Source organism: Pyricularia grisea, assembly GCF_004355905.1.
Source record: "Pyricularia grisea strain NI907 chromosome Unknown Pyricularia_grisea_NI907_Scaffold_2, whole genome shotgun sequence".
Taxonomy (NCBI): domain Eukaryota; kingdom Fungi; phylum Ascomycota; class Sordariomycetes; order Magnaporthales; family Pyriculariaceae; genus Pyricularia; species Pyricularia grisea.
In genome coordinates this window covers 8,369,660-8,382,203 of record NW_022156717.1, presented here as the reverse complement: position 1 = coordinate 8,382,203, position 12,544 = coordinate 8,369,660, and the positions used below count along the sequence as shown (strand labels likewise).

Genomic DNA, 12,544 nt, shown 5'->3' with positions numbered 1-12,544 from the left:
AACAACACCTCGTGTCGTACTCTTTCGCTACTATTACTTCCTATTACAACCAAATTCTACCCAACCCACAACTACAACTCCTTCAACGCCTCACAAAAATACGTAATCGCCCTCCTCCCATCCTCCAAAACGCCATCCATGGCCAGGAACGGATGCGGCTGGCCCTCCAAGACGTGGACGTCGGCCCTGACGCCCGCCTTCTTCAGCTTGTCGCCAAACGAAACGCCTTCGTCGCGGAGCACGTCCAGCTCACCGCACACAATCACCGCCCGCGGCAGCCTGCTCCAATCCCCCTCCCACAGCAGCGGGCTCGCCTCGGGGTTGGACCAGTCCGACTGGTTGGGCAGGTAGTGGCGGCGGTACCACATCATCTTGGGCGCGGGCAGGGCGGGGGTGTGTTCGTTCTCGCGCCAGCTCGCCGTCGTCTCGGGCGTGGCCGTGTTGTCCGCGACGGGGACCGACAGCAGCTGCAGGCGGAACGGCGGGAGGTTGGGGTCGACGGCGGCGCGCTGGCACATGACGGCTGCGAGGTTCCCGCCGGCCGACGAGCCGCCCGTGGCTAGCTTGTCGAGGTCCAAGCCCAGCAGGTCTTTGCCCTTGGCGACGACCCACCGCACGGCCTCCCAGCAGTCGTCGACCGCGGCGGGGAAGGGGTCCTCCGGCGCGAGGCGGTAGTCGACCGTGATCACCACGGCGCCGCCGCGCGAGCAGAGGTTGCTGCACACGACGTTCTCCGTGTCGATGGTCCCCAGCACCCAGCCGCCCCCGTGGAAGTAGACGCAGGCGGGCCAGCCCGCCTCGGGTTTGGTGCCCGCCGGGGTGAAGACGCGGACTTTGACGTCGGGCCCGCTGGACGTGGTGCGCGGGATGCTGTAGTCTTGCGTGCTGCCGACGGGGAGTAGAGGGCCTGCTCCTGGGATGAGCACGCCCGAGGAACGTGACGTGGCGATGGGTTGCAGGTGGACTTGTTGCTTGTCGGAGATGTGGGCGTTGTAAAACGCGGCGTATTCGGGGTTGATGCGGGAGGCGACGGAGGGGTGGAGAGGATAGGGTGGGAGGTGGTTGGATTCTGTTGATTGGGACATGTTTGCGATGGGGTTTGTGTGGTGTCTTTTTTTTTTATGAGTAAGGAGACTGTGAGATATTTTGTGGTTTATTCCCAAGAGATTAAAGGTATGGTACAAAACCAGAAATTCCAACGACGATATAGGCGAGTTATGCTACAAAAAAGGACAAAAAGAATATGTTTGGTTTATGCAAAGAACGCCGCTCTCGCCCGCCTGAGCCGTGTTTGAAACCGGGGAAAATGCATAGTGTGCATCCCATGTCTATCCCCGTCATCGTGCGTACCGATACGACCAGGAAAACATGGCCGTGGCACACGGTTCTACCCTACCCTCTCTCCCGTGCCAAGCCAACGCGCAGATACACTCCGATCCGATGGCCGTTTTGCGGAACAGCCACTTATCAAGGTTAATTAACTTGGTTTGGGGGACATTTGGGGGTGTAAGAGTTGAGTTTATGTGGGGGAGGGGCGAGATTGAACTGGATCAACAAACGAGTCAATTAATTATTTTAGTGAACTAACTGGGTGGACATGGGTTCATGGGTGGTTAGAATTGCACTAAATCTTGGTTTCAAGGCGGACTGAACTCGGCCAAAGCTTTTGCTTACCGCTGTCTCGCGTCACTGGACGGCAACCAAGATGGGATGGGAGGTACAGTAGCAATTTGATGTTGATGCATGCTTACTGCATACCGGTCAAGGTACTGACTGTAATGTAATACTAATTACGTGGAATTGACAGGTGACCGCGGGTTTCTGCATAAGAGGCTGATGGTGTGTGACAATCTGATATTCGATGCCCAAGCAAATCAATCATCAGCAACATGACCCCCACGTAGAGAAACATCCCCCAAATGCGGTGGATCTGGTCATCAAAGTGCCGGTCCGACGGCAGCGTTACTGCCGATGGAGAAAATTGACAAATTGATAGACAGATAGTCAAGTTAGATAGGAGGCAGTTGCCGCATAGCAGTATACGAACATTTGCTGGGGTAACGCCTGTATACTTACCTATCCGTAGGTACTTAGTTTAGTACCCATACTTTTTTACATGGTTTCGCTGCATCCATCATGTCGTGTGGAGGGATGCTTGCAGATTTGCCCCTCATTACTGGACTGTGCATCTCTTCCTATTCTCCTCCACTTTCCCCGACGGAAAGATTGATTTTACCAAATCTTATTCGGAGCTGAGAGGGCTGAATATGATATGATGTTCGTCTTGAAATAAGCTTGTCTCTCTTGGCCCACATGCAGCTTTCAACGGTTACCAGGGGAATTTCTACAGCTGAATCAGGGACTTGCTGCAGGTAATTCGGCAGCCAAGTTAATTAATTCCTTGTGATTATCTGCAAGCCTCGGATGAAGGCGCGGGGCATAAGACCAACCAACAAGCTAACATCACCAACCAGCCCCTCATCCCTTAACTGCGAATTACCAAACACAATTCATCCGATAACCCATCTACAATCGATTGGGCAAGAAACAAAAGCAAAATAAAAACAAAAAGTTAAAAAAAAAAAAAAAAAAAAAAAAAAAAAAAAAAAAAAAAAAAAAAAAAAAAAACCTATACCATGTCCCAACCACCACCACCACGTCTATACCCCTCCTCCCCGCGCGACGCTCTCGTTTCACAATATGTAGGCCAGTCACTCTCATACCTCCCGACCCCGGCCGCCGTGCTCGACGTGGCCGCCGTCCGGCGCAACTGCGCCCGCATGCTGTCGTGCGCCCGGGACCTGGGCCTGCATTGGCGCGCCCACGTCAAGACGCACAAGACGGCCGAGGTCACGCGCCTGCAGGTCGGCAACGACAACGACGACGGTCCCGCTCGCATCGTCGTCTCCACCCTGGAGGAGGCAGAGTTCCTGCTGCCGCTGCTGCGCGAGTACAGGGACCGCGGCAGGGCCGTCAACGTCCTGTACGGCCTGCCGCTGCCGCCGGGCCAGCTCGCGAGGCTGTCGGCCGTCGGGAGGGAGCTGGGCGACGGCAGCATCAGCGTCTTGGTCGACCACCCGGCCCAGCTCGAGTGTTTGGAAAAGTTTGCGCGGGCCGCAGCGGGTGGTGCTGACGCCCCCGTCGTCCCGCACGCCTACATCAAAATCGACATGGGTGGCAGGCGGGCGGGCGTGCAGCTCGAGAGCGCGGCGTTTGCGGGCGTTGTCGAGGCGGCGCTGCGGGCGCACGATGCGGGAGCCGTTGTTTTGAGCGGGTTGTACTCGCACGCCGGGCACTCGTACGCAGGGGACAGCCGGGCCGCCGCGGTGGCCATGATGGCCGCTGAGATCGGGGCGTTGGTGCAGGCTGCCGATGCGGTCGTCCAGACGAGGGCGGTTGGAGCGGGTAAGGAACTGCCGCCGCTGGTGCTGTCTGCTGGTGCATCGCCCACGGCGCTGGCGGTGCAGAACTTGCTGTCTGGCGAGATGGAGCAGATGATGAGCGAGGTGGGGATCGACGACAAGGGCGGCGCGGCCGTGTCGCAGGAGTTGATGGCCGCGGTGCTGGAGCTAGGCGCGCTGCTGGAGGACGTACAGGACAAGGGACACGTCACCGAGATCCACGCCGGCGTGTACCCTCTGCTGGACATGCAGCAGCTGGCGGCGCGTTCGATGGCAAAATCGGCGCTGTCGTGGCGCGACGTAGCCCTGACCGTCCTGGCCGAGGTCTGCAGCGTCTACCCTGGCCGCGGCGACGAGGGCAGGTCCGAAGCGCTGTGCGGTGCGGGAGGCCTGGCGCTCGGGAGGGAGTTTTGCAAGGCCTACCCGGGCATGGCGGTCGTGTCGCCGTGGGGCAGGACGGACGCCGCGGGGAAGCCCATGGCGCTGCCCGAGTGCGACGTCGAGGACTACGGGGGCTGGATGGTTGGGCGGTTCGCGCAGGAGCATGGCATTCTGACCTGGAGGGGGAAGAGTGGTGATGGGGCGAACGTGGATGAGTTTACGGTCGGGCAAAAGATTCGACTGTGGCCCAACCATGCGTGCATCACGAGCAGTCATTTTGGGTGGTATTTTGTTGTGGATTCGGACAGGGTAGGGAAGGAGGATGAGGTGGTGGATATTTACATCAAGACGAGGGGATGGTAATGGTTTTGATGGTCGGTTGGGAGTGAAGAAAAATGGAAAATGTTTCAGCGAAGAAATTTGAATTCTTGCGTGTTTTTCTGAGCAGTTTGACTTGGGGGTCTCTTATTGAATCGCCTACCAAAAAAAAAACGCCAACTGTCTGTCTATCAAAGCAGAACCGACATGGTCTAAAAAAAAAACCTAGTCAGCCCTCGTCGACTCGGCCGCAGCCCCAAAAACCTCGAGCGCATGCACCATCCGATCCCTGATGAGCTCCAACCTGGGCAGCACATCCGGCCCCAGTGGCAGCGCCGTCTCGCCCTGTCGCCCCTCGCCAACGCCCACGCCGAGAACGACGTCGACGATGACCTTGGCCGCCTTATCCGCGTCCCCCGCCGGCTTAAAGGTTCCCGACGACATGAGGTTGACCATGTCGTGCACCGTGGTGCCCTTGTAGTCGTCGGCGAGAGGCGTGGCGCCGGTACGCGCCGCGTTGGCCATGTTGGTGCCAAAAGTGCCCAGGTAGGCGGTGACCACGCGCACGTTGAACTCGGCCACTTCCTTGGCGAGGACCTTGCAGACGCCTGTATTGTTTGCGAGGATAGAGAGAGTCAGTTGGATCTTTACTAGGAGATTAGGAGATTTATTTAATTTGCCCCCTGGTTTCTGTCTTCCCCCCCACAAAGTCAGCCAGCCACTCACCATCCATGGCCGCCTTGGCCCCCGCGTAGATACCCATGCTCTCCCGGCCCTCCAACCCAGCCCCGGAACTAATATTGACGACGACGCCAAAGCGTCTCCTTCGCATGTGGGGCACGACCGCCCTGATGAGCCTGTAGGGCCCAAAAAACACCGTCTCGAACTGGTCGCGCACCTCGGACTCGTCAAACTGCTCCACGGCGTGGTGTATCGACCAGCCGGCATTGTTGATCAAAACATCAATAACGGTGCCATCCTCCTCGAGGCCGTCTATGAGCGCCTTGCCGGCATCGGGGCTGTCGACGTCCAGAGGCAGCCACAGACCACCGGCGCCCTCAATCTCGGAGACGAGAGACGGGGTTCGAGATGGGTTGCGACTGGTCGCTATGACGACGTGGCCTGCGGATTGGATGGCACGGCATAGGGATAGGCCGAGGCCGGATGAGCAGCCTGTGACAAGAAAGGTAAGTGGGCGGGAAGGGGTGGTGAATTGATTGGTGGGGATGGCGGATAGTGTTCTATTGGATGATTGAGACATGGTTGCTGTTATATGTCGTTTTAAGTCATGAGTTTCGCAAATGAGCAAGATTGTTCAAAAAAAAAACAAAAAAAAAAAACATCATAACGAATCTGTTTGAGATGCTGCCCGGAATTTAGTTTATATAGAATATCTACCATGTTGAATCCAAGGCACAATGTTTGTACACATCATATTGTTCACCGGAGTTAAGCAGTATGCCTCGCTTTGTCAACTCGCGATTACGCTAAATCCAGATGTTTGGTCATGATGGGTGGTCAGAATGCGGAGAGTTTTGTGTTTTCGAATGAATCTACCGATCATCTCCAACTCAGCAACCATTGTTTTTTACATCGGACCACGCGGCTGCTAAAGTCCTATCTCCACAATTACTTGCCCCCTCAAAATCCGGAACCTGACAATAGGTTACATTTGGATCGGCGTTAGACTGCTTTGGACCGAGTCAGTCCAGGGGCTTAACGGTATAACGGCGTTAGTTATTAAATGTGTTTGCAAATCGGGGGGGAAAGAAGAAGAAAAAGAACAAGGAACAAAAAAAAACACAGCTGTCAAACCTGTCAAAGCATGAAACCGTACACATACTTAACACAGCACAGATACCATCTAGCAAGAACAAGCGAGGCGAGAATGGGTCCAGTGGAGAGCTGGGGAAATTTGTCTTGGCCCAGACCGGTGCGGGGCTGGATTCGGTTCCCAGAGAGGCACAAAAAGCCCAATGCCAGCCTGAAGATCAGACCACGGCACTGCGGTAATGAGCAGGGACCCCAGATGAGGGAGCAGTTCATGCAGGCATCGGTTTTAGGTAGACACTGACTGCACCAGTTCTGTTCTCGTTGCAGGTATCCACCCAAAAAGTCCCCAACCACTCAGAGTTGTCATCGCCACACACGGTAACATTCTTTTGTCACTTGGGCTTGTTTATTTCACCGCCACCCGCGACAAATATCCCCCTTTTTTTGATACGGAAGCTCTTCACACCGAGACGATAATACGCACTTTTTTTTAATGCTCCGCTTCGGCATCACCTAGCGCTGAAAGATAGCTTCGGTATACGTTTTTGTTTATTTAGGTTTGTAATCTTACGAAGCCCGCACGTTTGATAGATCGACCAATTCAAAATTTTGCATCTCACTCAGCTCAATCTTTGACTTCTCGCCCGTACAGGTATTGAATTCGTTGTTGTTACGTATTCAAAGGGGTATAGTATTCCCGTATTAAAGTTTGTTTGTCAACGCATCCACCCTTGGCATGCATGTCACCGATACATCGCCCTTTTTTTTTTCCTTTTCTTTTTTACCGGTTGACAGGGTTATTCAAGAGAGGCCATTTTTATCTACCGGATGGCGACGGAATGCTTCATAGAGACCCATTTTGAGTTTTTTTTTGATCCACACGAACAATCAGATCCCCCATCCCCTTTTCGATAGCGTGATGCCATCATCTATCCCAAGAAAAAGCAAGACGGTTCCGACGATTTGGTTCTCGCGATCTCCAGACCATGTCGGATTTATTAGTTTGCAGCTGTGACTGGGTAGATTTGTGCATGTGTGCACAATCACCATGCAATTTGTTTGCCCATTGTGCCCTTGCTTTGATATAGTCGCTTGCCTCGGCCGCATGAATGCGGGCCATTGATTCGATTACATACTGGTTGATGATACGTCTGGACTGGAACCGACACAGACCAAGCCGCTCTCCGCGAGAGCAAAAGGAGAAGCAAAAATAATAATAATAATCACAACCATCCTCTGCTGGAGCAGACATCACTCCAGCAATGTCGACCAACTCGACAACCTCAACGACACCCGGGTCAACCCATGAGACCAGACAACCGTCGCTGTACGGCTGCGTCATCACCACCTACGCCATCAGTGGGATATTCGTCGCCCTGCGCTTCTACACGCGCTCCATCTTCCTCCGAAGACCTCTCATCTCGGCAGACTGGTTCATCCTAGCAGCGTGGGTGTCGACCGGCGGCTTCGTGACCTCTTCGCTCGATCAGCTGAACCGAGGCCTGGGCCTGCACATCTGGGACACGGACCCTGCCCTCTTCCCGCTGGGCATACGCGCCGCCTGGTACGGCTACGTGTTTTACAGCACCGCCATGTGCCTCACCAAGGTCTCGATCCTGCTGCTGTACCTGACCTTCTTGGGCGTGGGGAGGCGCGCGAGGCGTACCGCCCTGGCGACGTTGGCGTTTGTCATCGTGGCCAACGTGTGGATCGCCGCCTCCAACTTCACCGCCTGCGTGCCGCTGCAGGCGTACTGGGACTATGGGCTCCGGCTGAGGCTGCAGGCCACCGGGCAAGGGTTCTACTGCCATCCCGATGTGGTGTGGTACATCAACAGCTCCATCAACGTCGTCACCGACTTTGTCATTTTTGCGCTGCCGTTGCCGGTGGTGATGAGCATGAGGAAGCTGTCGTTGAGACAGAAGATTGCTTTGTTGGGATTGTTTGGGATGGGATTCTTGTGAGCTTTTATTGTCGCTTATGCATTTGTTTTCTATCACCTTTGTTGCTTTTACCCGTTGCTATGTAGACTCTAGCCTCCCAACTAACCACTTCCAACTCCCCCACACAGCGTCTGCCTCATCGCCATCATCCGCCTTGTCTTCCTAGCCACCCCGATACCAAACCAGGACTACACGTGGGACATATCCATCAACACCTTGTGGACCAGCGTCGAAATCAACAGTTCCATCGCCGTCGCCAGCGCCATGACCCTGCGGCCGCTTCTGACGCGCTGGTTCCCCGGCATCTTTGTCTCGTTCGAGGTGGGCGGCGGCGGTGGCGGCGGCGATGCAGACAAGCATGATAGCGCCCGCAAAAATCCCAACTACAGCCTCGACGCGGCCAACTTTGTCAACGACGTCGCCGTGGCCCCGCCCACGATAGGGAGCCGCAGGACCAGAACCGCCCACAGGGACGACCACGCGCGCGCGGAGAGCTGGATCGACTTTCCGGGGAAGCTGGACGGGAAGAACGTAAACGACTTGGAGCAGGGCGGGGTGAGTTTCAACGACGTCTCGACCACTACGACGGCGGTATCGAGTCCCACCAGCTTCGGGGCGCACGACGACGTGGTAGAGAAAGCAGCGGACCAGAGCCACGTTCGGCAGGGGTCTGGGGAAAAGAATGCGACATTGCCGTTGTCTTGAAAACGAAAACAAACGACACTTTTGGGAATTTGCGGGGGAAAAAAATCGAATGCACTATTACTTTATCTGCATGCGGCTGAATATAGGCGGGATGCTACGAGAAAACAAAAAAACAAAAAAAAAACTCTGGGGCCAAGCCGAGCCAAGCCTGCCGGTTAAATGGGGCAGAATGCATTCGCAGTTCCGCGATTTGCATGCGCTGATTTGGAGATGCGGCTGCTCGGTCTCCGAGATGGCCACATGTCATCACCACTTCGGAACCTCGCTCGACATGTGGAGGCCTGCGATGGACATTCTTATACCAGCTTTGGTGTAAGCTGTTCAGCCATCACCGTCAATTGTTGGCTTGGTCATTGACGTATGCATCAGAAAACATGGAGTCAGCACCAATATCACAAGATGGACCAGAACTTCAAACCAATGGCCATACGACAAAGAGGCAAGAGATGATCAAGCTGCACAATGCCAAGGTTCAGAAGCAGCATGAGTTGATCGAGGCCGGCGGTGATGAAGGTCGGACCATCAAGAGGCCCGACTTTTCACATCAATACCCTGCGTCGTATAAGTCAGTCAAGGAGCTGGAGAAGGTAGGAGTCTTTTCCCCTCGTGTTGAACGACCTGATTACTTCCTGTCGCTGTATATGTAGAACCAAAAGGCTCACAAACACCAAAACCAGATAACACTCAACGCTCTCAGACCAGACACCCACCACTATGGCAAATGCCTCATCGTTCGCACCGTCGCCCTTCCTCACACTGGCGTAGGCACGACCACCATCGTCGAAGACGACACGGGCGCCGTCGAACGGCTGGTCATATTTGCCTACAGCGACTCTTCCATCCTATCCAACGTGCCAGAGGGCTGCTTTGTGGCGATCAAGGAGCCATTCTTCCGCACCTCGTCAAAAGAGGAGAATGAAGGAGAGCCCGACCAACCTCCTGGCGCATTCATCTCGATCGACCACCCGTCCGACATTGTATTACTCCGGTTCAGCGACCCAGCCATCGCGGCTCGTTTCGGATCTGTCACGCCACTGCTCGGTTCCGCCGACGAGTGGAAGCAGGCCGGCGACGCCAGCTTCCTGCAAGGCGACCTTGCCACTGCTGCTTTTTGCTACACCGAGGCGCTTGACTTTGCAAGCACTACCGCCAACAACAACACAACCACCACCACTGCCGTCGACAGGCAAGGCATCCTCGCCAAGCGCGCAGGGACACACCTACTCCTGGGCAGGTTCGACGCCGCGCGCGCCGATGCGCTCGAATCCCTCACCGAAGGCGACGGCGGACCCTCTGACTGGCGCGCGCACCAGACTGCAGCCAAGGCCAGCTACGCTCTCGGCGAGTTCGCCACGGCGCTGGCCCACCTCGAATCAGGCCTGCGGCTCAACCCAACCTCGGCAGCACTGATCAAGGACCGCGACCGAGCGCGAGCCAGGGTCGCCGAGGAGGAGACGGGGGTGTACGACTTTGGCGGGCTGGCGGCGACGCTCTCCCCCGGACCCGGCGGGCGGCGGTGCACGTTGGACGTGGGCAACTTCACGCGGCGGACCGAGGAGCGGCGGTCGGCCACGCACGGGCGCGGGCTGTTCGCGACGGAGCGCATCCGCGCGGGCGAGCTGGTGTTTGTGGAAAAGGCGACGGTGATGCCGCCGCAGTACGACGAGGAGCGGTCGTCGGCGGCGCTGTACGCGGGCGTGGTGCGGCGCATGCTCGACAGCCCCACGCTGGCCCGGCGGCTGTGCGGCATGTTTGCCGGCGACTACGCGCACGCCACCGGCCGAGAGGGGCACGTGGTGGACGGCGTCGCCGTCGTCGACGTCTTCCACGCCGAGCTGGTCCGCGTCAAGAACTGCTTCAGCGCCCCGCTCACCACCGCCGCCAGCCTCGGGCCAGACGTCTCGAGGCAGCCGCCCCAGGCCAGGGGCATGTGGCCGCTCGCCGCCGCCATGAACCACGCCTGCGTGGCCAGCACGGCGCGGGCGTTTGTGGGAGACGTCTTCATCACGCGCGCGCTCAGGGATATCGCCGAGGGCGAGGAGCTCACTCAGCAGTACATCCCCGTGCGGGCCGACGTCCGGGCCAGGCAGGGCCAGTACGGGCAGTGGTGGGGCTTTGAATGTGGGTGTGTGCTGTGCGCGGCGGAGAAGGGTTTGGAGAGCGGCGAGGGTGGAGGTATGGTGACGCGAAGAAGGTTGCTGCTCAAGCAGATCGAAAAGATGGTCGATAGGAGCGCCACGACGGTCGAGATGTCGGGCGCCGTCGATGTCTTTGGCAAAGGCAAGGCTGACAACGGGACGGTGCGCAACGTCGAAAGGGTGATGGGGTTGCTGGAGGGAGCGCACGAGGTTCATGTCTACGGACCAAATGTGGTATTTGCTGATGTCGATGGTGGTGTCGACGACGGATGCAAAGACACATCGCCCTTACTCCTTCCACGCCTCCTGCTCATCTTCCCCAACATGTGGCTCATGGACGCGTACCGCGGGCGGCGGAAACATGCCAAGGTGGTGCAGATGGCGAGCAAGCTGCTGCGTAACTTTGGCTTCGTCTCCTTCCCTGGGTCTGAGGGAACAACTATGCATGATTTCTTTGAGCGGCAGCCTCGTGGAAACGCGGGCATCATGACTATTCATCTCGTACGTGCACTCATGTGTGCAACTGAGGCCCTTCGGCACTTGGGCAGAGCCGATGAGGCGGCTGATTGGGAGGCCGCAGCGAGGTTTGCGTTCAAGATCATGACGGGATGGGAAAATAACCCTGCTGTAATGCTTGGTTCGTCTTGAACAGGGGGGAACTTATTCTTTTGAGGTTTTTGTCAAACATGGTTACTCAGGCAAAGTGTATACGGCGTATCTGGTGTTATTGTCACCCTTTTATTAGCTCCTTTATACTGTTCAATATTCCGGTTGTATCTGAGACTTGGAATACATGTTATGGGTACTATATGTTACAATGAAACAATTATCCAGAAGTCGTGGCTATAATGGAAGCAACTAAGCCTGACGTGTGGGCCCATAAGGCAGATGAAATAATGTTCATAATGGAAACAGAATTAGAGTGCGGGACATACAAATACAGATTGTTCTCTAGTCCGACTTGAAACCACCAGAAATTCTCGGCATGTCTTGGAACTAGAGTAATAGAGTTTGGGCACAATTTCAATCGCTTCATGAACCCAAAGGAGTTATATCCAAAGCCTCGCATGTTAACATTCTTGAAACTAACTTTTCTTTAACCTAGACAAATAACGCACATGTGACTCCCTTGAACGCGAACCCCAACCCGATGTAGAACAAACGCAGACTCAAAGTGCAAAAGCGAAGCAAAAAGGAAAATGAAATCAAGCCCAAGCCCCCGAAAACCCCACAATCCAAGCAAACAAACCAAGTCAGAAAATAAAAGGCAATAACTTGAAACTAGGCAGAGCAAAATGTAAATCAAGAAAGAAGTGTGCAAAATAGGAAAAAGACGCAATGACAGTTTAAAAGACTAAAAAAAAGGAGGGATTAGGTGGATATGGTAGTAAGCCAAGCGATTAAAGGAGATGAAAAAAGAGGACATTGATAAAACTGACCAGAGAAACATGCATATGAACCCAAGCCAAGAAAGAGAGAAAGGCAAAGAAAGGAAATAATAACCAGTAACAAGCAGAGCAATTACAAACAAACAAGTGATAAAGGTAGTAAAAAGGAAAAACATAAAGCAAGTTTAAAGTTCAAGAGAAAAAGAAGACTGTTATAAGTGCAGGGAAACAGACGCAAGTAATAAATGAAAAGAGAAAGCGAATCAAATCCAAGAAAGGTTAAGCAAAAAAAGGAAGAAGAAAACAAGAAATAAAAACAGCGAAACCAAAAAAATAAAGGAAAAAGGAAAAAGGAAATCAGGAGATCAAGAAAAATTCGACAATGGAAAGGGAAGCATAAAAGAAAACACAAAACATAAAAAAGGAAGCATAAAAAAGGAAGCATAAAAAGGAAGCATAAAAAAGGAAGCAAAAAAAAGGAAGCATAAACAAGAATA

General features: G+C 54.7%; 5 protein-coding genes across 5 annotated transcripts; 3 read left to right on the top strand and 2 right to left on the bottom strand.

Annotated features, from left to right (window-relative positions):
* Positions 1 to 71: 71 nt before the first annotated feature.
* PgNI_05085 (uncharacterized protein) lies at positions 72 to 1,085 on the bottom strand (the record flags this gene model as incomplete). Its single annotated transcript, XM_031125124.1, has 1 exon — positions 72 to 1,085. The coding sequence occupies one exon, from the start codon at positions 1,083 to 1,085 to the stop codon at positions 72 to 74; it is 1,014 nt and encodes a 337-aa protein (XP_030983558.1).
* Positions 1,086 to 2,542: 1,457 nt separating this feature from the next.
* PgNI_05083 (uncharacterized protein) lies at positions 2,543 to 5,410 on the bottom strand. The gene is made up of 2 exons (XM_031125122.1): positions 4,827 to 5,410; positions 2,543 to 4,708 (listed from the first exon to the last, which is right to left on the bottom strand). The coding sequence occupies exons 1-2, from the start codon at positions 5,359 to 5,361 to the stop codon at positions 4,326 to 4,328; spliced, it is 918 nt and encodes a 305-aa protein (XP_030983564.1). The 5' UTR covers positions 5,362 to 5,410; the 3' UTR covers positions 2,543 to 4,325.
* On the top strand, positions 2,637 to 4,145 carry PgNI_05084 (uncharacterized protein; the record flags this gene model as incomplete). Its single annotated transcript, XM_031125123.1, has 1 exon — positions 2,637 to 4,145. One exon carries the CDS (start codon positions 2,637 to 2,639, stop codon positions 4,143 to 4,145), a length of 1,509 nt encoding a protein of 502 aa, XP_030983557.1.
* Positions 5,411 to 7,135: 1,725 nt separating the features above from the next.
* Positions 7,136 to 8,521, top strand: PgNI_05082 (uncharacterized protein; the record flags this gene model as incomplete). The annotated part of the gene is made up of 2 exons (XM_031125121.1): positions 7,136 to 7,833; positions 7,945 to 8,521. The coding sequence occupies 2 exons, from the start codon at positions 7,136 to 7,138 to the stop codon at positions 8,519 to 8,521; spliced, it is 1,275 nt and encodes a 424-aa protein (XP_030983563.1).
* A 283-nt stretch (positions 8,522 to 8,804) lies between these two features.
* On the top strand, positions 8,805 to 11,307 carry PgNI_05081 (uncharacterized protein; the record flags this gene model as incomplete). Its single annotated transcript, XM_031125120.1, has 2 exons — positions 8,805 to 9,108; positions 9,199 to 11,307. The coding sequence occupies exons 1-2, from the start codon at positions 8,896 to 8,898 to the stop codon at positions 11,305 to 11,307; spliced, it is 2,322 nt and encodes a 773-aa protein (XP_030983562.1). The 5' UTR covers positions 8,805 to 8,895.
* Between the last annotated feature and the right edge of the window lie 1,237 nt (positions 11,308 to 12,544).